We start from the raw sequence: 26917 nt of genomic DNA, 5'->3' as shown, positions 1-26917 counted from the left end.
TCGCAGAACACCATGAACATAGGCCTTATAAAGGAGAACCATAGAGCGACAATTGCGGCCCCAGTGCATTCGTGCCATAAACTTGAAGATTTGTGATGCTGCTGCATTCTCGCACGGAGTTCTTTAACATGGGGTGTGCAAAAAAGGTTTCGGTTAATGACAATGTCGAGGGATCATTTTGTCCGTATATAGGGTAGCAGGTTCCCATCAAGAAGGAGCGGATATTTGATCATTTTTTTCCTGGTGAATGCAATGGTAACACTTTTTTCCGGGGAAAGATGCAGTCCTCGGAGACCCATGTACATGGAGGTGTTTAGTAATGTTTTCTGAAGAGATCGTTGCATGGCGTGGCATGATCTGGATTCACTCCAGATGCAGATATCATCTGTATAAAGCGTGATGTATGCTCCCTTTGCTAAGTTTTGTGTTATTTGTACCAGAGTGATATTGAACAACAGGGCTGGTGGTACACCCTTTTCTACTGCGTGAGGCAGTGTTGGGCCATGTGGGGTGCTCATAAACATTTGATGCTCTTTCAAATAGTTTTAGATCCACTTGTACAGGTTGCCTCCAAGTCCAAGACTGGCCAAGGCTGCTAGAATGGCATGGTGGAAAACAGAAGCCTTGATGTCGAAGAAAACAGCGATCGGGGTGCGCCCAGCATGTAGGTTTTATTCAAGTGATGTGACGAAGGCAATGACATTGTCAGTTGCAGATCTGTGCTGACGAAACCCGTTCATTTCTTGGGGGTACTCATTGCAGCTTTTGAGAAACCAAGTTATATGCACTTATGGATCATCCGCTCCATAAGTTTACTTACACTGCGCATGTGCTGCCTGCTCCTTTGCAGCTGCTTTTTTGTGTGCACCACCACGAGGCATAGACTCAGGTGCCTGTCTGATTCATTTCGTTCAAAGAATATAAAATGTATGCTCATGCCACCATCTTTTATTTGCCTGAGTAGTAGTGTTGTGTCTGACTGTTATGTCAACGGTTAAGCTCTAATTTCGATGAAGGCTAAATTCTAGAGGCCAGTGTACTGCGCGATGCCAGTGCACGTTAAAGAACACCAGGTGGTCGAAATTTGCGGAGCCCTTCATTACAGTGTCCCTCGCAGCCCGAATCGCTTTGGTAAGATAAACCCCCATAAACCGTGAAACTATTCATTCAGGTTCAAGGAAATGACATATGCAGGATGTTCCACCTAAGATTTCGTACAGTCTTTAAAAATAGGTCTTTTGAGTTAGACCACTTTTTTCGGCGTTGCATTGCCAAGAGGGAAAGACGACAATGAGCGTGCAGTGCCTCGGTAAGGAGCGCTCGCGCTAGGCCAGCTGCTAAGGCTGACAAGAGACGTTTGTGCTCGGGGTTCGTCCCCATCGGATAAGAGCTTACGCACTAATAGCACTAATAAACCGTCGTACGTGCAAGTTAAGCCGGCTATAAAATTCAAAGCCTGCAAGGATTGCGATCTGCCAAGTGCGATATCGGACCCAAGAGCCAACAGTGTCCAGTTTCGGTTTTTCTTTCGCTTGCGCTGGAATGTCACAACTGCAATAACTGACGGCCACTTTGCGACTGAAACTTTGCAGCGTTATAAGATATAGTTAATTTAGGTTGTCTACATGGTCCTCATAATGTTTATTCGTATTTAAAATGTGCATACGCCAACCATGCAGGTGCGATGTATAAAGGCGCAAGCTGCATCGCGGGCGGCATCATTCAACAATCGCACATTTTTCGTGTGTTGTCAGTTGTGTCAGTTCCTCAGTTTGTTGCCTTACATATTCCTTTTTGTGTGTTGTCAGTCTGTGAGAAGAAGAAGCTTTGCAGAAGAAAATCTGTGCGCATACAGAGCAAGGATAACTTCATTGCGACCCTGTGAACATCACTTTTGCAGCGTGCGCCTGTGAAGACGTGGTCCGTCTTTGTGCGCGCGTGCCGAAGTGTCACCGCGCAGTCACGAGATATTCGGGATTACTTGTTAATGCCTTACGTAACATGAAAGCCGCAGGAGTGTATAACCACAATAACAGCCAAATGTGCTCAAGTGAAACCTGCCGGATTTATTCCTATAAACCTGCTATTTCAACACTGCCATCGGCGGGTAAGTAAACGCAACAGGCTGCATGGCTGTAACGGACGTTAACCTGTCTAAATTCATTACGTGTGTGTATTCTGCCGTGACCGTGTCACTCACTCGGTCGCCAGTGAGCTTTCCATGCTTTGTTTCTCTTGTAGCGGGCTTTAGCACAGACAGCACGTTCGTGGCGATCGATGCCTGCGTTCTTCTGTGTCCGTAATCACGTGGAAAATGCTTTCATTAGTTCTTTCGGTGGTATGCAAAAAAAGTGTTCAGGTGCACTGTGGTGACTTGTACAAACTGGTGAACCATATCCAAAAAGGCGGTACCTGTAGCCAGCAGCCAGCGCCGAAAACTGGTACAAACAGCCACTAGTTACTGCATCTCGCCAGGCTTTTTTTTTTTGTATATACTGGTCGTCCCCCTTTGCATGCTGGTATGGCATGCAAACTGCGTCCCAATAGGCACCCTGCACCCGCCAGGCACCGCCACCGTCGAGGCTGCGTTCAGCTCCCCCGCGCGGCCAATTCCTCGTCCCTGTCAGGAAAGCTCGCCCCGCGACTGCGAAGGGATGGCGTCTGCTAGCGGCTGCCGCTGTTCGTGGAGACGGGATTTCGACCTATTCATTCATGAGGCTGCAAAATTCTTTCGAGGAGCGAACGTCAGGAAAGGAACAAAGCTTTTTGAAGCAGGCCATGTACACAATGTGAAAGAGGTGGTCGTGCGACGGGAGCGAAGTAGCAGCCCGGTGCATTGCGCAGACTAGCATCACTGCGCCACCGAAAACGATCAAATTAACGCTAATAAATATTTTTTATCTAATGCCAGTCAGCGTTGCACTCTCACTCATTTTTTTTTATGTAGCTATCTTTCAGTAGACTGCTTGTAGCCGCGAGCTGCAGTTGCAAGGCAGGCAAATGTAAACACGCTGCTGCCGTTACCGTGTTTTTGGAGCGGTGTGAAACGCTCTCCAAAACAAGCCACCCGCAAGCCTAGGGTGTTCCTGTATTTAGAAAGGCTTACCCTGAACTTTCAAAGACAGCCAGGCAGCGTAACATTGAAGGTAATTAGAAAATTCCAGTTTCTGAGCGAACGGCGCTAACCTGACTTCATAACATTCCTGTTTGCCGCACCTTGGGTGTTTGATGTGGAATACCCTGTTCAAACTACGCCTTGAAATTATGTGCCCATTGTGTAATCTGCCACTCATATTTTGTCTTTTTTCAGCCATTGCCATGCTGTTATTGCTACAACACGTGCGTCAGTATTTTGGTGATATGAGATGTCCAATGAACGAGCTTTTTCAAGCAGAAGAGAATGCAAGCGGCGGCGAAGCGCCTGTGCGCACTGAAACTCATGCGGAAAACATAAAACTTTTTGACTGGGATTTTGCAAAGAAAGATTATCCCGTCTATTTCATGCAGGATTCTTGCAGAAAGCTTGTGCTCAAAAATCGGAATTTCATTGCAAGGTTTGTTTAATTTCTATGCATTTAGCACAAGTGCCCTGACTCTTCGACATTAGGATATATGATTATTGCACTTAATTATCACCCAGTCGTTCAGACGTGGAGGCAAAGATTTATCAGGAGCATGTTGCCGTTGCCCCTGAAAACGTGCCTTTACTGTCGAAAAAGACGCTGGACGACAAGGCGCGAGCAAGGATTCTGCGCATAGCTTGAACTAAGGTAAACGATTATTTGCAGCGCAAAATTTGGGCTTCTTCCTAAGGTGTGACTGCGGGCGAGTTTCAGCGTGGCTTTAAGCCCACATATTGTTGACAGCCAGGTCAATGACCGGAAATCGTGGGTGTAAGAAGAGGGAAGGGTTCCCAGAGAGCCATTAGCAATCCTCCGAATTTGTCATGGGTCAAAAACCTGTCTAGGAGGTAATGCATGAGTCAAGTAAGTGTCTTCCGCACGGGTTTGACCATTGTTTGACCAGAAACCGCGCGCGCGTGTTGCCCGTCGCGATAGGTGGGCCGTCTCCCAATGTCGCGTTGGAAATCCATAAAACCTAGTCCGGGGCGAATTTATATATGTATTATTGCATCTTACAACACAGCAATGTGTCCTGCTGCTATGTGCCATTTTGTGCTCGGGAAGGAGGTGCACAACTGCTTCGCGACGGCGCGCGCAACACAGCGGCAGCTGTGAGTCTGCCCCGCCTTCCTGACAGGGATGCGCGCGCCGCCGCCAGTGGCGTGCGCGTCGCGCGGGAGTTAGATGCGCAGGGTGCCTATAGCCACTACACAGGAATGAAAAGTGAATGCTACCGTAGCATTGCACTAAATGGTCCGCTCTAAAATACAGGGCTGCCTGCATTATTGAATAATGCTGGTGTCGTTTCTCGCTTTTTTTTTTTTTGTGCTTGGCCTGTTTTCTGCGTTCTCTGTTTTGCAGGCACTGGAGGAGCACCAGTAGCCAGGGGAAGAACATTCCAGGGGAACTGCTGCCAACTTATGCAGACTCATAGCTCGATGCTCCTGTCCTGTAAAACAATGTATTGAGCGACATGTTTTTGTACCATGCACCAAGAAATTCCCCACTTCTCTCTGGGCGGTGTTAAGTGTGACGTTGCCTAGTAGATTATAGCGGTTAAGACGCGGGTTCGATCCCGGTCGCGGCGGCTGAATTTCTTTGGAGGAGAAATTCGAGGCCCATGTACTGTGCGATGTCAGTGCACGTTAAAGAACCCCAGGTGGTCGAAATTTCCGGAGCCCTCCACTACGGCGTCTCTCATAGCCTTAGTCGCTTTGGGACGTTAAACCCCATAAACCAAACCAAACCAGATTATAGCGGTTAATGGTTTTATTTGTTTTGTACTGTGGGACATGGTTTATTTGTTATGTGTTGAGGGACGTGTCATTGTACCGCACACCAATAGATTTCCCCTAGATAAATGGATAACTGTTGGCGTCTCCTTTTTATCAGGCCTGTGGCGAGTGCCACCTTGCCTAGTAAGTTAAAGTGGTCAAATGTTTTATTTTCATACTGCCCCTTCTTTATTTGTATGCTTTGGGTCCTGTTCTGTTTATTTGTTCCCATTGAAGGCTGTTTTGTGTATTCTACGGTGTATTCCTTTGGTTTCTGTGATGTGTTGTGCAATTTTTTGATTCTGATCTTTCTTTTATACCCCTGTCACACGGGCACTTTCGATCCTCATTGAGTCAATGCTCATCGAACTCAGTGCAGATCGACGGTTGTCACACGGCCACTTTCAAGCGCAATCGAGCTCGATCCTGCTTGACTCGATGCCGGCCCCTCAAGAGTGCTTGAGGTTCCAAGCACAATCGAAAGCACTCTCGCTCTTACGAAGCTATAAAAATAAACACTAGTTAACAAAACAAAACTACAACTGTTGTTGTTGTAATTGATTAAAATGCAAGACAGAACATTTTCAGGCACTATGCCTGCTTATATGCAAACATATTTATATATAATCTCGGCACCACGCTCCAAGCTTCGCCGTCAGTGTAGACAACAAAGATGGCGTCCTCCTGCTCGTCGACGCGCAAACTGTGGAGCGAGCGCGAGACAGCCGCTCTCATCGACTGCTGGCTAGACCGCCTAGATAATTTGCTGCACCAGAAGAGAAACGTCGCAGTCTGCGCAGAAATCGCGGAGGCGTTGCGGACCCTCGGGTTCCATCGCACAACAGCAGAGGCACAGAGGTGCGTCGCACGTCTGGCTACGGATTTGGCTGCCGCTGCCCCCGACTGCACAGTGTTGCCGGACATCACCTTGTTATGGCTGTTGGAGGAACATTTGGCGCCACCTACCAAAAATGAGGGAAACTTCTCAAGAAGCATTGAAAATGCCCGTGTAGCACCGGATGTTTCGAGCGTGCTCGAAAATCTCGATGCAGATCGAGTTCAATGAGCATCGAAAGTGCCCGTGTGACAGGGGTATTAGTCTGATGGCTCGTTTGCTATTGCGTGCTTTTCTAAGAGTTCCTTGCTTGTTATGCACTAGCTCCTTCAGGTTCACACAAATGTCCTGCCTTCCTTAGTTGTGGTAAGGCCTCTTTTTCTAGCCATCATTTTATTTATTCCATATCTGCTTTTTTGCCTGTTTTTTGCAGGAGTTTGGATATTCAGCTTGATATTGCAACTGAAGCATTCTTATCTTGGTTGAGCAAATCTTATAGTTTTTCATGCACGTTTCTTACTTCCCAGATTGAAAATACTTTATTAGCTATCACAGTGGCGCAGCGGTTATGGCTCTCAGCTGCTGACCCGAAAAATGCGGGATCAATATCGGCAATATCTGCCGTGACCATGTCACTCACTCGGTCGCCAGTGAGCTTTCCATGCTTTGTTTCTCTTGTAGCGGGCTTTAGCAAGGACAGCACGTTCGTGGCGATCGATGTATGCGTTCTCCTCTGTCCGTAATCACGTGGAAAATGCTACGATTAGTTCTTTCGGTGGTATGTATGAAAAGCGTTCGCGGTGCACTGTGGTGACTTGTGCAAGCTGGCGGACCATATCCCGAAGGCGGTACCTGTAGCCAGCAGTTTGCGCCGAAAACTGGTACAAACATCCGCTAGTTACTGCATCTCACCAGGCTTTTTTTTTTGTATATGGAGGTCGTCCCCCTCTGCATGCTAGCATGGCATGCAAGTATTATCTACGTCCTAATAACTGCTACACAGGAATGAAAAGTGCATGCTACCCTAGCACTGCATTAAATGGTCTGCTTTAAAATCAGGGTGTCGAACCGAAATTTTTTCAGGTTCGGTTCAGGTTCGGGTTCACATATTTCGGGTTGAGTTCCGGGTTCGGCTCCAGAGCGGCATTCCGTTCCGGTTCGAACCGGTTCGGACCATACTGAACCGGTTCAAACGGGTTCAGGGCAAAAAAAAAGATAGAAAGTAGATGGGTTTTAATCAACCTTTTTATTCTGTTTAGTTTTTTCTAGCGAATCGATATATCAAAATAAAAATGCAAAAATTTGTGTAATGCGATATGTTCTCACTTTACCCACTTTGTTTATTGTCAGTGGCAAAAAGACGTATTTGCGGCAAGAGCCGCAAAATGCAATGAAATCGAAATTAATGCATATCGGCTGTGTACGCTATAATCTGTCTGATTAGATTTAAGGCGAAAAGCTGGTGGATTCTGCATCTACAAAATCCACCAGCTTGAGCAGTTTCGGAGACCCCGTCGCGCGAGTAATTGGTCATCCTGAAGCTGGAGACAGTCAGGAATTTCTCGTCCGCAGTGCACTTACGCGGGAGCCGACATGACCCCCGCACGCGGCCTCTACGTTCCCGCGCCCTATTGAGAAACGAAGATGTCATGTATCGGCACCTGTATACAGACAGACACCTTTCCGTCACCCCGAAACCGACTTGCCAGTCACCCCCCAACCCCTCCTTTCCTACATGGTACGGGAACATGCGAGAACCCTTGAACCACTCATCTCTTACCCAATGAGAGCCTTTTGGGAGCACTGGCTCTCCCTGTCCAGAGCTTACCAAACATATTTTATTTAAATCATCTCTTTGATATCGCCTTTGTGACTCGTGTTATATATCTCGAGCCCCTATAGCTCAGTATCTTCAAAAACACAGCTAATCGTGGCTTCTCGCTAGTACAGGGACAAATTACAACTGTAGCTTATTATGATAACGTCGACGTCTTTTGTTCTGATAAAAAGAGTGTGATAAAAAAAAACTCTTGGATGGGTTGAGAACGCTTCTTTTCTGCAAATTGGTAACGTCTTCATTGGGATGTTGCGTTGCATCATTCTCGTAAATGCAGAATTCTGCTTGGAAGAAGCTATGCTTACACAACATAGAATTTTTGTAACTTTTTCTGGGGCGCTATCAAAGAGAGCCTGTGCGCCTACAGATTTTTTGGGCCCTCGATAGAGTCTGGTGGATCAGCCGTGCACCATTTGTCCGCCAACTTGTTTCAGAGGATTTATTTTCAAAACTACAAAACAACCTCTTTCTGGCCGCTGTGCTAAATAGGCTACTAAGTGCTCGTCTGTCTTTTCTGGACATGGGCGTGAGAGAACTTTATGCTGATACATTCGGGTTTTTCACTATTCGCTTTTCCTTCGGATACCTGTACGACCTCTCCACAAGGCAAATGACAAAGGTTGTGATCGGTCATTGCTTCCTCTACCCATATATCTGCAGTCTTACCTAGCCTTTTTGATACCTGTGTATTAAAGCGAATTCAGTGGATGTAGTCGAGCCCACTTATAACGGCCGCAGATATATGCTTGCTTATTACGAACGGGTACGGTGCTACCGTCAAAATATGCATAAGGGCAATGGCAATTCGTCACAGATACAACCAAAAACTTTGGCCGCGCCACTCGGTTATAGCGAACGAGGAGGCGTCGTAAACTACTCCCGGAGTTGAAGAGTTGGGCTTCCAGTAAGCGCGGATATGAGAGAGCGGCTCTCAACCTTCTCGACACCGCCCAGAAAATAATATGTCATCCAAAAATGCAATAAAAGGGGACACTGCAGTGCGCAGCGCTAACCGGAAAGTCGGGCGTCTGGAAAACTGTAAACGGTAGCGTAAACACGGTAACGGTATGGTATAACTATATTGAAGCAGTATGTAACCGCCGACCAAGCCCGCGTCGATGGCCTTCGAGGGCAATCATTTCCTGCGTTTTCGCTTGGTGACCAAAGCATCCCAGGCGGAAGAAGCGGTGCGCGTGGTAAAGTGACATCGCCGAAAGCGAAGCTACTGACCATGGTCATGGATCAACTAACAGCAGTGATTTGAGAATTTTGAAAGCCTTACTAGCCATGCTGGTCACGTGGTATGCATTGCCTGCCCACTGCCTGCCAAGTGCAGGCAGCGTCATAGAGCGGGCGCTGCAACTGATACACTCGGCGCCAGGAGCTCTGCACTAATTTCGTCGCTGCATGAGCCCAGGAACGAAACAAGAAGCTCGAAACACACGTGACCAGATGCATGTAGATTTGTGAAAACGCTTCGTTGACCCATAGCTGGCCAGATGTTTCCTCGGATAACTAAGTTCCTGCATACCACAAAATCGCAGAAGCGCGTGCTCTGACGAAGACGTTGAACACCAAGTGCGAGCCCTCCCATACTGCCAGGAATTTTATTTGTGTGGCCGGCATGCCACCAGCTGCCGTGGACACTTCCAACACGATTAGTTATACATAGTCCCTAAATTTGATAGTTGGCAGCAAGGGTGTCGACGAGGATTAAATGACTGCCCTAGATAGCGTGCAAAGAGCCGCTGCAGGCTCTTCTTTGCACAAGCAGGCACGCATAACGCAGTTCTATAAGAAGTAAACGCCACATTTAGCGGCCTTAGTATTTTTGGCTGTTATACAGAGAGTCAACTTACTACGAGCATCGTATATAACGAACGGAATCCGCGTGACCGTCAGATTCGTTATAAATGGGCTCGACTGTAGTTTCAAACGGCCGGTAAAACCTTTTTCACGCTTCAAACATGGACATTACGCGTTAGGCCGTACCTTCGCACCAAGTAGGCGTTTGTGCCGTGGTCAGTGAACTGCTACCTGTACAAGCAACGAGAAATCATTGAGCCACAAAATGGTTTTTTTTTGTCGTGATGCTGTGTTTTTTTTTACATAATTCAGCAATCTGTTAAAAAATACATTGAGATCATGCACTTCACTACAACATTTCTGTCTGCGATGGAAGACTCCGGAATTCCGTGCGAACTCTTCGTGTTTAAGGACCACTTAGCGTGTGGAAAACCCGCATGATGGATGAACACGCGAAACTGCCCCGTTCAACGAAGTCACTGTTCAGAGAACAGTTCTCTTTACCGCAGGAGGAGTATGCTGTGCAAGTTCAGCCTCCTGACTGGTTCTGGAATTGTGATGTGCGGGCGGAGTAAGGGAGTCTTGGTGGCGTGAGGACTTCTACCGAGATCTTTTAATTCGACGAGATCAAGCGGGGCACAAGGAGGGTCAGAAAGGTTCCTAATATGTCATGCAACCAAGATAACAAGAAGCCTAGGATACGGCCGAGTGGCCGAAGGCATCTCTAAACGGAGCTTTTCTGTTGCGCCGCCACTAGTACGAATCCAACTCGGAGTATGAATACTGTTTTAGTTGTTTTTTTCACTGCGTTAGCATGATAGCCATCTTTACCAAAAATAACCACACTGTGTTTGGGGGGGGGGGGGGGGGGGGGGCATGCGTGTGTGCGCGTGCGTGCGTGCAGCCTCCACCCTTGATGCACACCACACCCCGGTGGGCGCACATCCGGGCACTGGCTGGTAAAAATGCACTTTCAACAACCTTCACCGTCCCCCCACCCCCCCATCGCCCACCTGTGAGGCGGATTGTTGGGACTAACTTTCTGCCGCCCTAGTCTCAGTGTCGTCAGCTGTCGGAGACAACGAGCGCTTAAAAAGTAAATTGCACTACCTACTGCGGTGGCTCAGAGTTTAGGGCACTCGGCTAGTTATTCGATGTACCCGGGGTCGAACCCGGCGGCGTTTCGAAGGAGGCGAAACGCAAAAAGGCGCCCGTGTGCTGTGGGGTGTCAGTGCACACTAAAGGTCTCTAGTTGGTCCAAATTATTCCGGAGCTCCCCACTACGGCACCCTATTCTCTCTTTCCTCTTTTACTCCCACCTTCATCCCTTCCCTTACGACGTGGTTGAGGTGTCCATCGAGAAGTGAGACTATTACTGCGCCATTTCCTTTCCTCAAAATCTAACACCACAACGTTGTTGGATCGTTGCGCAAATGTTTTCGTAAATTGGTGGTAAATGACGCAAAGAACGGGAAGGTATTCTCAATAGGTGTTTAAAGTACTGTGCACAACTAATTTTATTGCGTGTTTTATTCTTTCAAATGATGCACTAGATAATAGAATATCTGTATTACCATGTGGTATTCGCGTACGGCCGCTGAATAATTCAGAAAAGAATTTATTTTCCCATGCTAGTTCGGTCTCGGTTTCATCAACCGAACGATGCTATAACGTGTAGTTGAACTTTAGGTCACGTGAGGCGTGGACAAACTGTGATATAAACGCTGATAAGTTTTTCTGAGTCACTACTGCATTTAAACCAGTGTGATTCATAGACTAGTATGGCAACAAACTACGTACTAGCAGTTTTATTGCCGTTTTTTTCACGCCTAATGTAACCTGTATTCAACTACAAGAAGAAATTTGTTGGTCGTAGGCGAATACCACGGGGTGCTCCATGAGCACCAATGTCGAAAGCATCATTTGGAAACACGCAAGCAAAAAATTGGTGTCTATAGAGCTTTATTGAGTTAGATCAGTGGTAACAATTTGATTACAACCATACACAATCATGTAAAGGCGGAGAAGTAATAACTCAAGATTTTTTATAAACCTGACGCACAATGTCTGTTTATGTCTATATCTATTTATGTTTATGTATACGTCTGTTTCGCAAAATTTACTTTTATAACCCTCATCCCAGAGACTCGCTACTTCTGCCACCTTCATATATTTCTTCCCTCAGCGACCATCAGTTCAAGGTTGAAGTGCCAAGCAGTCGCACCAACTTTCATTTCGCCTCATTCACCCCAAAACAGCTAAGGAATGTAACCACCCTCCTGCTTCCATCGGATGCGTTACAAACTGCCAGGTTAGCCGCCGCGGTGGCTCAGTGGTTATGGTGCTCGGCTGCTGACCTGAAAGACGCGGGTTCGATCCCGGCCGTGGCGGCTAGAATTTCTTTGGAGGAGATATTCTAGAGGCCCGTGTACTGTGCGATGTCAGTGCACGTTAAAGAACCCCAGGTGGTCGAAATTTCCGGAGCCCTTCACTACGGCGTCTCTCATAGCCTTAGTCGCTTTGTGACGTTAAACCCCATAAACTAAACTAAACTAAACTAAACAAACTGCCAGGTTAGTTAAGAATGCTGTTAGCGATTCTATAATCTAATTCCGCTGTACCAATATTCTTCCTGTATATTTCTTATTGCTACCCACTCCTCTCTGTAATGCTTCGGCCTTGCGAATAAATAAATAAATGCTTTAGAATTGGTGCCAGTACGTTACAGAAGCATCAATTAGGTTTCTTCCCAGACACCACACTTCATTCAATTCTGTTGCCGCATATACTGGGTGCCATTTTCGCACTTTCTTGCCGAGACAGCTTCGGATGGGTAAACCTATGTACTAGACTGTCTCTTTTTGTCTGAAAAAAAAAAAAATTTGCCGGGTTGAAAAAAAGTGGGGCTGAACCGAGTCCCGAACCGGTTCGGAGCGGTTCCTTTGAATCGTTCCGGTTCGGGTTCAGTTCCAAGATGGCGAAAAAAATATGGGTTCGGTTCGGCTCCGGTTCCGGGTGAAAATTCGGGTTCGGTTTCGGTTCCGGTTCGACACCCTGTTTAAAATACAGGACTGTCTTCATTATTGAACAATGCTGGTGTTGTTTTATTGTTTTTTTTTGTGCTGGCCCTTTTTTGTGTGTTCTCGTTTTGCACCCATTGGAGAAGCATCAGTAGCCAGGGGAAGAACATTCCAGAGGAACTGCTGCCAACTTATTCCAACCCATAGCTTGCTGCTCCTGTCCTGTAAAACAGTGTATTGAGGGACGTGTCTTTGTACCACGCACCAAGAAATTCTCCATTTCTATGTGGGCAGTGTCGAGTGTCACGTGGCCTAGTAGATTATTGTGGCTAATGGTTTTATTTGTTTTGTACTGTGGGACGTGGTTTATTTGCTTTGGATGAGGGACATGCCTTTGTACAACACACCAAGATATATCTCCTAGATAAATAGATAACTATTGGCATCCCCTTTGTTTCAGGCTTGTGGCGAGTGCCACCTCACCTAGTGAGCTAAACTGGTTCATTGTTTTATTTTTCTACTGCCCCTTCCTTATTTGTAAGCTTTGTATCCGCGTCTGTTTCTTTTTTCCATTCAAGGCCATTTTTTTTTTGTATTCTGTGCTATAATCCTTCAATTTCTGTCATGTGTTGTGCAATTTCTTGATTCTTATGTTTGTTGGAGTCTGATGGCTCATTAGCCATTGTGTATTTTGTAAGAGTTCCTTGCAAGTTATCGGCTAGCTCTTCCAGGTTCTCAAAATGTCATGCCTTCCTTATTTGTCATTATGCCTGTTCTAATTCTAACCATCATTTTATTTATTTCATAGCTGATTTTTTGTTAGTTATTTGGGAAAATATTTGTGCTTGGAAGTCTCCGATGAAAAGATTGTATAAAAGTAAGACAGCGTTGTCTTTGCAGTGCAGTTGGGTATTCAGCTTGAAATTGCAGCTAAATATTTTGCTGGTTGAGCAAATCTTGTTGTTTGTCATGCACGTTTCTTGCCAAATTGAAAATACTCTATTAGTCACTACAGTGGCACAGTGGTTATGGCGCTCAGCTGCTGACCCGAAAAACACGGGTTCAATCCCAGCCGCAGTGGTCACATTTCTATGGCGGCGAAATGCTAGAGGCCTGTGTACTGTGCAATGTCAGTGCATGTTAAAGAACTCCAGGTGGTCAAAATTATCCAGAACCCTCCTCTGCGGTGCCCCCATAGCCCGAGTCATTTACAAACGTTAAACCCTTTGAAACCAAACCAAAATACTCTTTTGAACTTGGTTTGGTTGGTTGGTTGTCATCCATCAGTATTGCCATATTTTTATGTTTAGTCATACCTCCAAAGTGACAATGGAGAGCATCTTCCTGACCTACGCACTTTGTTGTCGAATGCCACAGTGGTGACTATAGGCCACAGCGAGAGACGTGATGTGGCGTCAGAAGTCAAAATGTTTTTGTAGAAAAGCACAGGGTTGCATTGTAAGCTGCCGGTCTGGCAGTGGCATGGTTTCAAAACCTTAATGTTGGAAGCCCCAGTTCTCCTCCGAAATCCCTGCAGCCGCTTACATGGCCAGAAAGCATGGTAAGCGCCTGATCACTCATGATAAATGAAACTGTGAGATAGCATTTAATATTTCTGCAAAGCCAGCAGCGACAATGTATCAGTATTCAAAGTTTATTTCACAGCTTCATATCTCCTCCATGGTTGGTAATCTGCTCATACCTTTCTGCCACTTTTATATGTGTGTGTAATCTCCCATGACCAGTAACCTCTCACGAGCAAGCATTTACTTAAATGCCTCCTGCCATGGCGGCCAGTTTGCTCTCAATCTGGGGGGCAGGTTGTGATAACATCACAAGGTCACGTGACTCAGCTGGCTCATCTGCCACCTACGTTGCTGCTCTGGGGATTATTCATGGCCAGCAGTGCCAACGACAGTGCTGGTTTTTCTATGACACTGGCTTCTTAACGGGGTCGCATTAACAAATCATAGTTCAAGCATCCACGGCACGTGGTGATGGACTGACCACATTAATCAGATTGCTAGCGGTATGGGAAATGCTTTTACTTGGCATTCAACAGTTTCATCAGTGCACACAGCTAGGCTATGTTGTGGTCCACCGGAATGTAGTCCTCCGAGGAAACATCTGGCCAGCAATGCATCAATGACGCGTTACCACAAATCTCCATCTGTCTGATCAAGTGTGTTTTCACGAGCTTTGTTTATTGTCCGTATGCCCATGCAACGACTAAAGTAACATAGCACACGTGACACAGCATGTATCAGCTGCCCTGTTGTCCGCTCTCTGACGCTGCCTGCGTGTGGTAGCAGCACAAAAAATGAAGAGGTGGACTTGGCAAGCGGAGCATATCACGTCACCAACATGGCCAACGAGGTGTTCAAACTTCTCAAATCACTGCTCTTTTTTATTATTTTGTTTCTAGATGTTTGCCATAAGGCATAATGATAAAGCGGGAGAAAGTTAGATGAAAGAGTGTAAACAAGCCTCGCTTAAGAAGTGGCAAAAGTTCTCGATAAAGTGATTATCGTGTGTCCACTTGCGATAGTCGCCTGCAACGTCCCATCGCAGGCCTACCTTTCTTAGGAAGTGTCGCCTCACGGAGGCTGTAGCCATGGGGAGATGGTTTGCTTTCAAAATTTCCCTTTCTCTTGCTTCTTTTTCGACTTTGGATGCTGCCTATTCAGCGAGTGCACAGGCCCTTGTAGGCCGTCCAGTTACGGTTTCAAACCTGCCTTTTTATTTCTTTGTAAGGTCGTCATGCTCTTGCTACAACCAAGTGATGCGGCCAAAGGTGTGTTGTATCTGAAACATACTGCCATTGCCCAAGGCATACTTTGACGGTGGCACCGCACTTGTTCATACCAAAGCTAGTGTTTGTTGTGTCTGTGGCAGTTATAAGTGAGCTCTACTGTATTGCACATGCATCAAGCCACAAACACAAGCAGATGCTTTTAAAACGGGCAGGTTCGTGCTGCATGATACGTGCTCTATATACAAAGCATATCAACAATGCGGTTGTGGATTTGGAGACTCCTGCTTAGAGTACTGTGCTCTGTTTCTTTTTTCAGACATGAAGACCAGTATTATGAGGACAGGGTAAAATGTGCCTGAGGAACAACATTCAAAAGCAATGTACTGCTGCGAACACGGGCAGAGCCTTACTTTCACTTATTTGCATCTGCAAAGTTAGGTTCATGAGAATCCACCTGGATCTGCCAAGAGAACTAGTCCGACCAGCCGGACTGACATGTCAGGCATTGTTAAAGATATGGCAACTGACTTTGCATTTTAGCTGGTAGAAAACGTCAGTTTCAAATTTCTTTATTCGCAGTTAACAGCACATTGCCAGTTGCACTTCTTTTTTTCTATCCATATCCTTTCACATTTTGTGCCTAGAGTAGAAAGACTGCAGAAAGTGTTCTCAGACCTGGATTTTGTGCATTGTCATTTACACAAGAGCACACACGTTCCGATGCCTGTGGCATTTGTGTTCATTCTGAACTGACACTCCTTTGCTCTCTGTTATTTTTCAGGTCATCATTGATAAACCAATGCGTACAGGGTTCCAGAGGAAGAAACCTTCAATACCACCCCTGCCACCCTTTCATGACTCCGTTGCTTCATGTTCATAACCTGGAAAATTGCATGCGCAGTGACCTCAGTGCATTGTGTCCTTTCACAAAGTGGGTTGGAAATGGTTTTGATGCAATTGCTTGAATTACAGGGATCCTAATAACGAGGAAAATGGGCATCACCCTCAAAAGAAAAGTTTTGTTTGGTGAACTGGTTTCATGAACAATGTAATTCTCTCTCCAGAAATGACAACAGGCTTGCTCAAAGGAGCAGGAAAGAGGGTATAACGGATGGCTGCATAGTGGTCTCTCCAGTTACTGATTTTGAGGAAGCACTGGGTCCTTTTTGTTCGTTTTGACTCGATAGTGGTTGAGCAGAAACCATTGGTGTGCGTTGGTTGAACAGTTTAAACTAAGCTTTTGGTGTGATTCCCGTTTCTGTCATGGTACCAACGAACACCTGACCACGTACAGCTATCTAACGCAGCTTCCGAGCTGTCTACTCCTGTGACATGCACTCAGTAGACGTATTAGAATCATTATATTTGGTCACTCGGTATCAAGCACCAAGAAAGGATTACGCCTGTCATGCGTGGCCGAGTGGTCTTGCAGCTATCTTAGACAAGCCAGGCACTCCACGTAAAAAAGGTGTGGATAGAGGAGAGGATACTGAATGGCCATCTTGCATTCCACAAGACAGTGAATGAAATTGGCATATGTTCCAGGGTAGTTATAACATTCAAGGGATTTTGCATATTTTTGGAAGATAGCCTGTGCCAGTGCCTGTAGGACGTTTCATGTCATTTTGTAAAATAACTTTGAGAATTGAAAAAAAAAAAAATAACCAGCTGGTGCTCATCTTAAATTAGGGAGATGCATTGGCTCCCAACCATTGTGCTCGGTTAAAAATACAAACGGCAAAAAATGAAGCCTTTATTTTGGTGCAAAGTGGGGTGAATCTGACTCCATCCTATTATTCAGAGATCAAAGCAGGATCTCTGGAACTGAAGAGACGGTCATTGCGAAAGACGTGCGAGATCACATGAAAGAGAACAAAATGTAGTTATGCTGGACATTGTGTGGTTGCTCTGATAAGTGTGCAAATTGATTATTTCATTTATACGATATTCTTTTATGTTTTTCTCTTAAAGCAGAAACATCAGGGGTGATTATTGCATGCACTGAAATAATTTGCCTTTTGGTGCGTGTATTGTTGACACATAAATTTTTATATTGATTCTTGTTCTGTATAGCCGCACATATTTTCAAATGCTTGCTGTTGTTCAGTGTGACTCCACCAGATTGTGCTCTTGCTTTGCCTGCTAGTTGGGGCTTTATGAACTCTTGGGACTCTTCAGAACCCTGGCTGTCAGTATTGTGTGAAGAATTCTACATGGCATCGTATTTGCCGCCGTTCACTGGCTTATGGGCATTTTTATGGCTTTGCTAAAGAGTACGCTATGATTCCTTGTGGTTGGTCACTGGTGACTGACCTCACTTTGTCATGTGTGAAGCATTCCTGACTCTGTCCAAGCTATGTTTGTTGCTGTGTGCATTTACCCTGCATTCTGACATCTTCCATTCCGTTTTGAGGCTCTTTTAAGAGCAGGCAATGTTTGGGTGTATGGGGTGGATCGTGACAATGTTTTTTTTAGTTTTCTAATGCTTAATGCTGTTGTGCACATTTGTAATTCATCAAGTGTGGACTTCAATTCGTGATGATTGCATGTGCCTTGAATTATCTTTGAGGAGGAAATTCTTTTATTATGCGAAGCCATTCGAGAAAATTTGCTTGCCCAGTGTTTCTGTACAGCTTTGTCCTCTATGTATGCTTTACCCTGTTGCCCATGGCAACACCAGATTTACCAAATTCACTCATGTAAGACCCACATGGTTTTTTTTTTGGTTTTACCGGAGTTAGGTCCTGGAACGTGTCAGGTCTTCATGCCTGTCAAAATGCCTTTGAAACTGATTTAGTGTTGCAGCGATTCTGCTCGGAATAATGCAATAGGTGATGACAAGTTATACTTTTATTCTTTTTTATTTGCTGCATTCACTCTCCGTGCATCAGTGGCATAGTCATTGGAATGTGCACCTCGCATGTAGGATGTGCAGGGTTGGAATCTCAGTACTAGCACTGGGTACCCACCAGTGATGCAATGCGCAAGCTTTCCCTCTGGCTTTTGCTGGGTGCAGTGCTTGGAAATGGGCCTTTAACCCCAACCTGCTTCGAAGAAAGTTCCTTGAGCTGTGGCCCTCTTTAGCCAAAGCTGCCCTTGCACCACCTAACTTATTGTCATCATCAGCTTTCACTCTCGTTACTGTCTGATGAGCTCACCTCATCACTATGTTCCCTGGGATGTACTTTTTCCGTGCCATGTATGGTGTTGGAAAAGCCTATCCATTTTCACTCTCATCCACGTAACACCATGTGATTTAGTTGCACATGTAATCCTGTGTCTTATATAACTTGTCTTTCATACGCAGGCTTGACCACCAGAAGCCGCATATACGGAGAATTTTCCGGAGAAAACTCGTCAGGTTAGAATCTGCAGTTTTTCTCCATAAATACATTCCTGAAAGTTGTCTTTCAAAGAGCAGTATGAAGGATACAGAAACTTCAGTTCATAGAACTGTGGTGAATAAAACTGGTGAATTATGATGATATTTGTCCTTAATATCTGGAAAGTTGTTTTCCGTAATATATGAACTATTGACTAAAACTGTCACCCCTGTGAGTTCTACGCATTCATGTAAGGTGTAAAGGTGTCTAGGCCTCATCAGGTATTTAGCCTTTGGCTTTTGCTTTCTCTTATAGCCTGTCTGAAGAACAAATAAAGAAAAAAATAGCAGTATGCTTTGTGTTAAACATGGCTAAGTGCCATTTTTTTAGTTATTAGGCCCACTTGGGTGTGCTTAGGGCAGGTTTTGTTGTGATGGCAGTAATTCAAGGGCTTTGGATGGATTTCAAAGGCTACCCTATTTTGTTGGCAAGGATGACATTTTTTTGCAGCTGAACTTTTTTAAGCTGCTTGCAGAATTCATTTTAGGGATATCTTTCTTCAGGCCTGAATTTTGTTTAAGGCCGACCTATTGAATAAAACTTTTCATAAACATCCACAGCTGTTGACGAATATGTCTGCCACATTGATCTTTTTTTTCCCTAGCTCCGGGTCAGCTGTGCAATGTTGGTTCCTGCATTTGATTGAAAGTATTCTGCCTTTATGATGCAGGTTCTATCTTCAGAGAGACCGGACATGGCTCACCTCCTGTGCAAGATTCAGCCAGTCAAAGCTGCGTAGTGAGCCACTGCATGGAATCTGCGCCTTCTGGCAGGGGTAACCACAGGGGTAAACCTGCAAAAAAGAAGTTGTATGAATGCACGCACTGCAGCAAGGGATTCAAATACAGATCTCAGCTAGTGATGCATCTCCGAGTCCATACAGGTGACCGCCCATACCATTGTGATGACTGCGGTAGCAGCTTTGCACTAAAGTCCCACCTGGAGTCACACCAGCGCACTCACACTGGTGAACGTCCTTACCATTGCGAACACTGTGGTAGGAGCTTTGCACACCAGAACACCTTAGTGACTCACCAGCGCACTCACACAGGCGAGCGTCCTTACCATTGTGGCCATTGCGATAGCAGCTTTGCACAGAGGACCAACCTGGTGGTGCACATTCGTACCCACACTGGTGAAAAGCCGTATCAGTGCCAACTGTGCCCCATGGCCTTTGTACAACGTTCAAGTCTTGAGAGTCATGTTAGATCCCATAAGGGCGAAAAGCCCTACCAGTGTGACTTGTGCCAAAAGAGATTCCCTCACAGGCAAAATGTGGAACGGCACAAAAAGGCTATTCACAAAAAATAGCAGTGGTTTGGGATGCCCTTAGTCAATATGTTTTGCTTGCTACCTTTTTATATGCAAACTAACGAGATTCTAGCTGAATTTCCTATGAAAGGTGTTGGTAGCTTACCTTCATCATTTTTTATATTTGTAAGTTTTATTCACTTTTATGGAGTTTTCAGAAAATGACATTTGTTGTTCCCTTAGACTGCACACACACTCGCTCTAAGTATTTCCTGAACACAGAGTAAGCCTGCTATGCTTGTAAACTCTCATGAATGGATATGAAATCACGGTCATACGTGGATGGCATCGCTTCTTGTTGGAGAGAGAATTTCAAAAACTTTGTACCCAATATTAGAGAGAGATTTAGCACACCGGCGACGTAATATCATAGATGTATACCGGTTTACCGCAAATTGACTATGCATGTGCCATGGCATTTGTGCACCCAGGCGAGGTCACTGCGCATTCGGAGCGGGCGTGCAGTAAACCAGTCTACGCTACTACATCTCCGCTACACTAAATCTCTCCATTGCCTGTGCCATTTGTCAGCCTGTTAGTGGAGTGGTTCGGGGGAGTAAAACATGCACAACTATTTGTTGTATTCGTGCAGTCTGAGGGCGTATTTTTGTAACATTGCAAATTCACTTATTAATATCATTGAACCTCTTTTTTGTTTGTATGACAACACAGGAAAATCTGCTCTTGTGTTAATCTTTGTGAGTTTATTCCAGCAGTGCTAGTGGCAGGAATGAGGGGGGAAATTCAGGTGTCTGACGTCATATTGATATGTCTTGTGTTAGTCTGCAGTTTTTATAACAGTTCTCTGTTCTTTGGTACAAAAGCCAACAAAAAGGGTTCACGAACGTCTACATCACCATTTCACAGAGCGCTATCTCTGCTGGATATAAATGGTGTAATATTTCTGGAGCATTATGTTCGCCTCATTTTTAATCTGTTTTTGTTGAGAGAACATCAGCTGTTTATGACCATTTCATTTTGGGCTAGCTTCTGTGTTGTGTTTCTTGCAAAGGCCTTATTTTTTTACATAAGTTGTCCATGATAACTAGCTGCACAGGTCGTTGCTGCTGGAACAAAAAATGCTGTGATTGGTGCCTATGATAAACATTGCTGTTTTGTAGTCTATTGTAAAGGTGGCGAATTAAGTTTGTTGTGAGAAATTGCCCATGAGTGTTTTATTACAGTTGCCATTACCAAATGTTGAATACATTGGACCTGTTTGTAAAACTTACTTGACGTATTGTGCATTAAATTCAAAAGCAGTGCAGTTCTTTGGTTAGCCGGTCTCTTCAAATAGCTGAGTTTCCTTGTTTTTTCTGTGTTGCTTCAAGCAGCCACAGACATCATTGTGCCTTGCATGCAGGAAAGAATTTTTATCGTCACTTGCTTCAGCACTTGGTGCTAGTCCCCACAGCAAGGCTAACCTGTGTAATGGCATTGCATTTCCTGTGGCACAACAATGGGGGGTAGTTTTTTCGGTTGCTTTGGAGGAAACTTTAAATCTCTATTTTTTTCAGCCACTGTGCATTTACATGCCACTGCATTGCATCCATTCTGAAAAACATAGAGGAACCTTTTCGGTGAATTCTAATTGGATAGCCTCCGCTTTTTTTCATTGCATTTTTTGCAGTCCTCATCATGTCCTGCATTCGCAATCTTTGAAGCTCAACCGCAGTTAACCGATATATGCCTCGCATTCTATATGTAGAGCACCACTTTTTTTTGTGCAGAAACTCAATATTTATTCTGTAAAAGCTTGCGCCTGCTAACGTAGATTCAAGAGGGTCTAAAATTTTTCTATGTGAGGATCGTATTGCGTTCGTTGAGTTTTTTGCGTTGTGTGCATTCAGAAAGATTGTGCAGTCTTTTCTGCAGGCCTGTTTTGAAATTTGGCCTCACTGACTACATTGTAATTCTTCAAGAAAGACGAATAATATTTTTGCACTGTCATTTGTGGATAACCTGTTTCCCCCCCTTCATTACGACGTGGCCAACCACCTTCATCGTGCGTCAGGACAGCCACGCTGGGCTAGGAGGGAAGTTTTCCTCATGGGGTAAGCGGAAGAAGCGACAGGAGCACCACCTCGAGGGCTACGCGGAGCTCCGCAGAGCCGTTGAGGGTCTCTTCGGGATCCGGCCAGCGTCACGAGCGGTTGCAGTCGCACGCTCTCGTCACCTTCCGCAGCAGGTGCACGGAGATCGGTCGCATCTTGTCGGTGAACTTCTGGTTCCAGGCGGTGAAGAGAGTGCAGCAAACGCGCTCTCTCCTCACCTCCCCCATAAAATGCTCGGGGGATGGCTTTGCCCCAAAAAATACAGCGCACACGGGAAAACCTGGCTGTCATTGTCGGCGCGTACAAACGTTCGCCGCCGATACCCCCAAAGTAGCGCTCCTGCCCCAGCTGGTAAGTCAGAAACCCTTCTTACGTTAGCCTTCTATCTTCGAGGAATGGCTCGCTGATGTTTTGTAGCTAGCTGGCCTGCTCTATGTATTCATTGCAAGTGTAATAAATAAGATATGAGTGTCCACGCTTTGTCGTCCCTCCCTTTGTTCCCTCGAGCACGAACTCCTCCACGTTTAGCGAGCGGGAACACTGCATCCACGGAGTGGAAGTGCGGGGGCTGAAGGCTGTCCCTCCCCGATATTTCCACACATTAAAGGAAACCACCGCGCGTGATGAGAAATGTGATTTTTGTGCTACAAGATCACAACTGTCCTAACTGATGGCCAGTTTCCAATTGACAGTTTCCAATCAACCCCCTATGTAATACCCTCCCCGGAGGGGCTTTAGGGTTTTTGAATAAATAAATAAACTATAGCTTGTGAACGAATTAAACTTTGCAGTATCATACGATATAGTTAATTTAGGTTGTCTACATTGTCCTCATAATGTTTATTTGTATTGAAATGTGCCCATGCCAACCATGCAAGGAAGATGTACGATGGCGCAAGCTGCATCGCGGGCGGCATCAACAATTGAACAAATTTCGTGTGTTGCCGGTCGTGCCAGTTCCTTAATTCATTGCTTTATGTATTCGTTTTTGTGTGTTGTCATTCTTTGAGAAGAAGAAAGAAGCTTTGCAGAAGGAAATCTGCGCATGCAAAGCAAGGATAACTTCATGCGGTCCGGTGAACATTACTTTTGCAGTGTGCGCTAGTGAACACATGGTCTGTCTCTGTGCGCGCATGCCCAAATGTTTCTACGCAGTCACAAAAGATTCGAGCTTATTAAAGGGACAGTGAGGAGAGCTCTATTAATATCTTTTTTTTAGCAAAATCCGATAGTTTGGCAATTCATGGCTTTGTTGCCACTTGGCCGGCAGCGAAAGATGCATTTATTTCTAAGAAATTTGAAAAAGTTTTTCCCGCCGCTCTGATTCAAACTTGGGACTCTCTTATTACGGCACAGGACTAAGTGACGTGCACATGACGTAACGCAGACTCCGTGATTTCTGGCGACTAGCGGTGCGGCCTAGCAGGAGTCGAAATGAAAGCTACCGCCAGCCGCACGTTGAAGGCATCTATTGGCTATTGCGGCCGTCGCTACCGTCGCTTCGTTTACATTTGCACCGGCGTTTTGCCAGCATTAGGATGGATCCCGTTCTCGAAGTCGTCAAGGAAGTTCTCGAAAATAGACACCTTTAGCATACCGTGTACCTTGTTACCGTTTGCAGAGTAGCGGGAGGCCGCCTACCGCCGGTGAGCAGGTACTGATTGGTCCCGATGCTACAGGTGCGCGCGTAGCTGCCGGGTACATGGCACCATCTGGCGACTTCAAGGAGATTTGCGCATGCATTTGCGCATGCACTAGCATTTGCGCATGCACTAGCATTTGGAGCAGCACTTGGAGTTCCTCTGCTGTTTCGCGCTTGTAAATCGAGGCGAGTCAAAAACGAAACCACGCGGGCATGCAGAGCGCATAGACGCGAAGCGCCATGATATACCAAAACTCAACTGCCCACCTGTGGCGCTGCTAAGTATTGATTTTCTTCGCTTACAACATTCAGGTTGTCTTTTGTCGGTCTTCCTTGTGTGATAAAAAAGCGCACTATTAGTTTCAAAATAACACTTTCTTCAGTATTCAACCGCGCAACCTTCGTTTGTCAACCTCAGTGATTCGTGGCTTCTTGTGTCCCTGTGTTGGTAGAACCATTGGTTCAAGCAACACTGTCTTGTCCTATGACGTCATCGCGCTTGTACTTGCGAGTTTGGCCTGTGGCGGCGATACCTGTATTTTGGTTCTTACTCTTCTCTACGTTACAAGAGCTTTGTTGTCAGTATGAGTGGCGTTTTTGTAATCAGGAGCTGGTAATTTATCGATACAAGCCAACTTCAAGTTCTCCTCAGTGTCCCTCTAAAGCCTTTACCAGTAACATGAAAGCCGCAGAAGTGTATAAAAACAATATAGACAAATATGCTTCAGTGAAATCTGCCGGAGTTATTTCTTTGCTATTTCAGCCCTTGCATCTGCGGGCAAGTAAACGTGCAACAGATTGCAGGATTGTTACTAACGTTAACCTGTCTAAATTCATTACGTGCGTTTCTTCTGCCGTGACCGTGTCACTCACTCGGCCGCAGTGAGCTTTCCAAGTTTAATTTCTCTTGTAGCGGGCTTTAGCAAAGACAGCACGTTCGTGGAGATCGATGTCTGCGTTCTTCTGTGTGCGTAATCACGGAAAATGCTGAGGTTTCTTCGGTGGTATGCATGAAAAGCGTTCGCGGTGCACAGTGGTGACTTGTGCAAGCTGGCGGACCGTATGCCAAAGGCGGTTCCTGTAGCCAGCAGTTTATGCCGAAAACTGGTACAAACATCCGCTAGTTACTGCATCTCACCAGGCTTTTTTTTTTTTATATGGAGGTTGTTCCCCTCTGCATGCTGGCATGGCATGCAAATGTTAAATCCTTTTTCGACGTCCTAATAGCCGCTACACAGGAATGAAAAGTGCATGCTACCCTAGCATTGCACTAAATGGTCTGCTTTTAAAATGCAGGAATGCTTGCATTACTGAACGATGCTGGTGTCGTTTGTTGTTTTTTTTTGCTGCTGGCCCCTTTTTGTGCGTTCTCGTTTTTCAGGCATTGGAGGAGCACCAGTAGCCCGGGGAAGAACATTCCAGAGGAACTGCTGCCGACTTATGCCGACCCATAGCTCTATATTCCTGTCCTGTAAAACAACGTATTGGGGACGTGTCTGTACCGTGCACCAAGAAATTCCCCACTTCCGTCTGAGCGGTGTGGAGTGTCACGTTGCCTAGTAGATTACAGTGGTTGTTTTATTTGTTTTGTACTGCAGCACATGGTTTATTTGCTGTATATTGCAGGACATGTCTTTGTACCACACATCAAGATATCTGCCCTAGATAAATAGAGCCACCTCGCCTAGTAAGTAAAAGTGGTTCATTGTTTTATTTTTCTAGTCCCTTCCTTATTTGTAAGCTTTGGGTCCTGTTCTGTTTACTTGTTCCCATTGAAGGCTACTTCGTGTATCCTACGCTGTATACCTTGGGTTTCTGTTATGTGTTGTGCAATTTTTTTATTCTGATCTTTCTTAGAGTCTGATGGCTCATTTGCTATTGTGTGCTTTTCTAAGAGTTCCTTGCTAGTTGTGCACTAGCTCCTCCAGGTTCACACAATGTCCTGCCTTTCTTAGTTGTGGTAATGCCTCTTCTTCTAGCCATCATTTTATTTATTTCATACCTGCTTTATTGTCTGTTTTTTGGCATAATATTTGTGCTTGGAAGTTTCAGATGACACGATTGTATAAAAGTAAGGCAGGAGTTTGCATATTCAGCTGAAATCGCAACTGAAGCATTCCTATCTTGGTTGAGCAAATCTTATAGTTTGTCCTGCTCGTTTCTTACTTCCCAGATTGAAAATACTGTATTAGCTATCACAATGGCACAGTGGTTAAGTCGCTCAGCTGCTGACCTGAAAAAAGCGGGATCGATATCGGCTGCGGCAGTAGCACTTTGATGGAGGCAGAATGCAAGAGGCCTGTGTACTGCGCAATGTCAGTGCATGTTAAAGAACTCCAGGTTTGGAATTTCTGGAGCACCCTACTGCGGCTTCCCTCATAGCCTTAGTCGCTTTTGGTCGATAAACCCCATAAACAAACAAACCATCTTTAAGTTTAATGCAGATGAGTGCTATCTTTGCTCTTTTTATGCCCAAATTTTTCAGACTTAGGTAGTCTTGACCGTTTTGAGATGGAGTTGTGTTGCATAGCAGCCTTCTTCAAGGTTTTTCTGAGGCTGTTGTAAGGTGGTTTGCTTTGTTTATGCAATCACTTGCGGCCATAGCCAACTGTGCAGCCTGAAAGTATTGTACTCGATGCAGTGGGCATGAGGATGTGCTCTGGTGATAACTTCATTGTTATTAGTCTTATCGACGCCATGTGCCTAATTAGGGGGGTAGACACTTATGCTGTCGTTGCCTAGAGCTGTGACGGCTTGCCAAAAGATACAATGTGTGCAGTTTCAGCGCCGTAGTGGTCATTGTCCGGTGTCGCACAAAAGTCGGTGTCATTGGCCATGAGCAAAATATCCACACAAAATCCCTAGGGAAGCAACCTAGGTGGGCCATGTAGGTCGCTTGACCTTGTGACTTCATTACAATCTGCCAGCCATTGCAGTTCACTCTTACATTAATGGTTAGTCATGAGGTTGCTCAGGAAGAGCGACCTGAGTGGCTCTGCCATGAGTGGTATGAGGGCTCTCAGGGATCTGCACGCCGCGGTGGCTCAGTGGTTATGGTGCTCGGCTGCTGGCGCAAAAGACACTGGTTCAATCCCGGCCGCGGTGGCAGAATTTCTTTGGAGGAGAAATTCTAGAGGCCCGTGTACTGTGCGTTATCAGTGCATGTTAAAGAATCCCAGGTGGTCGTAATTTCCGGAGCCCTTCACTACGGCGTCTCTCATAGCCTGAGTCATTTTGGGACGTTAAACCCCATAAACCAAACCAAACCACTCTCGGGGATCTGTGAGTGTAAAGTAGGGAACGACCAATGCTGCATATATTGGCATTAATCCAGTAATGCTGTCATGTCATACACTTAAAGTGGAGCTTAATTGCCC

The 26917-nt window shown here is 45.5% G+C and overlaps 2 protein-coding genes across 3 annotated transcripts in view; both read left to right on the top strand.

Annotated features, from left to right (window-relative positions):
* The first annotated feature begins 1393 nt into the window (after positions 1–1393).
* LOC149329299 (uncharacterized) overlaps positions 1394–26917 on the top strand; it is a 32543-nt gene continuing 7019 nt past the window's right edge. Inside the window, exon 1 of one of the 2 annotated variants that reach the window (XM_089561941.1) lies at positions 1394–2107. The gene's annotated coding sequence lies outside the window, so the exon portion shown is untranslated. Of the gene's footprint in view, positions 2108–21278; positions 25228–26917 lie in introns of those variants that run through there. The other variant, XM_089561940.1, reaches the window with a different exon arrangement.
* On the top strand, positions 16646–21123 carry LOC149329300 (uncharacterized). The gene is made up of 2 exons (XM_089561958.1): positions 16646–18511; positions 19204–21123. The coding sequence occupies exon 2, from the start codon at positions 19284–19286 to the stop codon at positions 19842–19844; it is 561 nt and encodes a 186-aa protein (XP_089418084.1). The 5' UTR covers positions 16646–18511; positions 19204–19283; the 3' UTR covers positions 19845–21123.

The sequence above is a fragment of the Amblyomma mixtum genome, chromosome 9 (assembly GCF_055824585.1).
Source record: "Amblyomma mixtum isolate Tamu chromosome 9, ASM5582458v1, whole genome shotgun sequence".
In the NCBI taxonomy this organism is placed as follows: Eukaryota; Metazoa; Arthropoda; class Arachnida; order Ixodida; family Ixodidae; genus Amblyomma; species Amblyomma mixtum.
This window is presented reverse-complemented; position numbering and strand designations above follow the sequence as displayed.

Bases quoted from the DNA above. Each gene is read 5' to 3' on its own strand.
- LOC149329300 (XM_089561958.1), top strand. From the start codon at position 19,284: ATGGAATCTGCGCCTTCTGGCAGGGGTAACCACAGGGGTAAACCTGCA.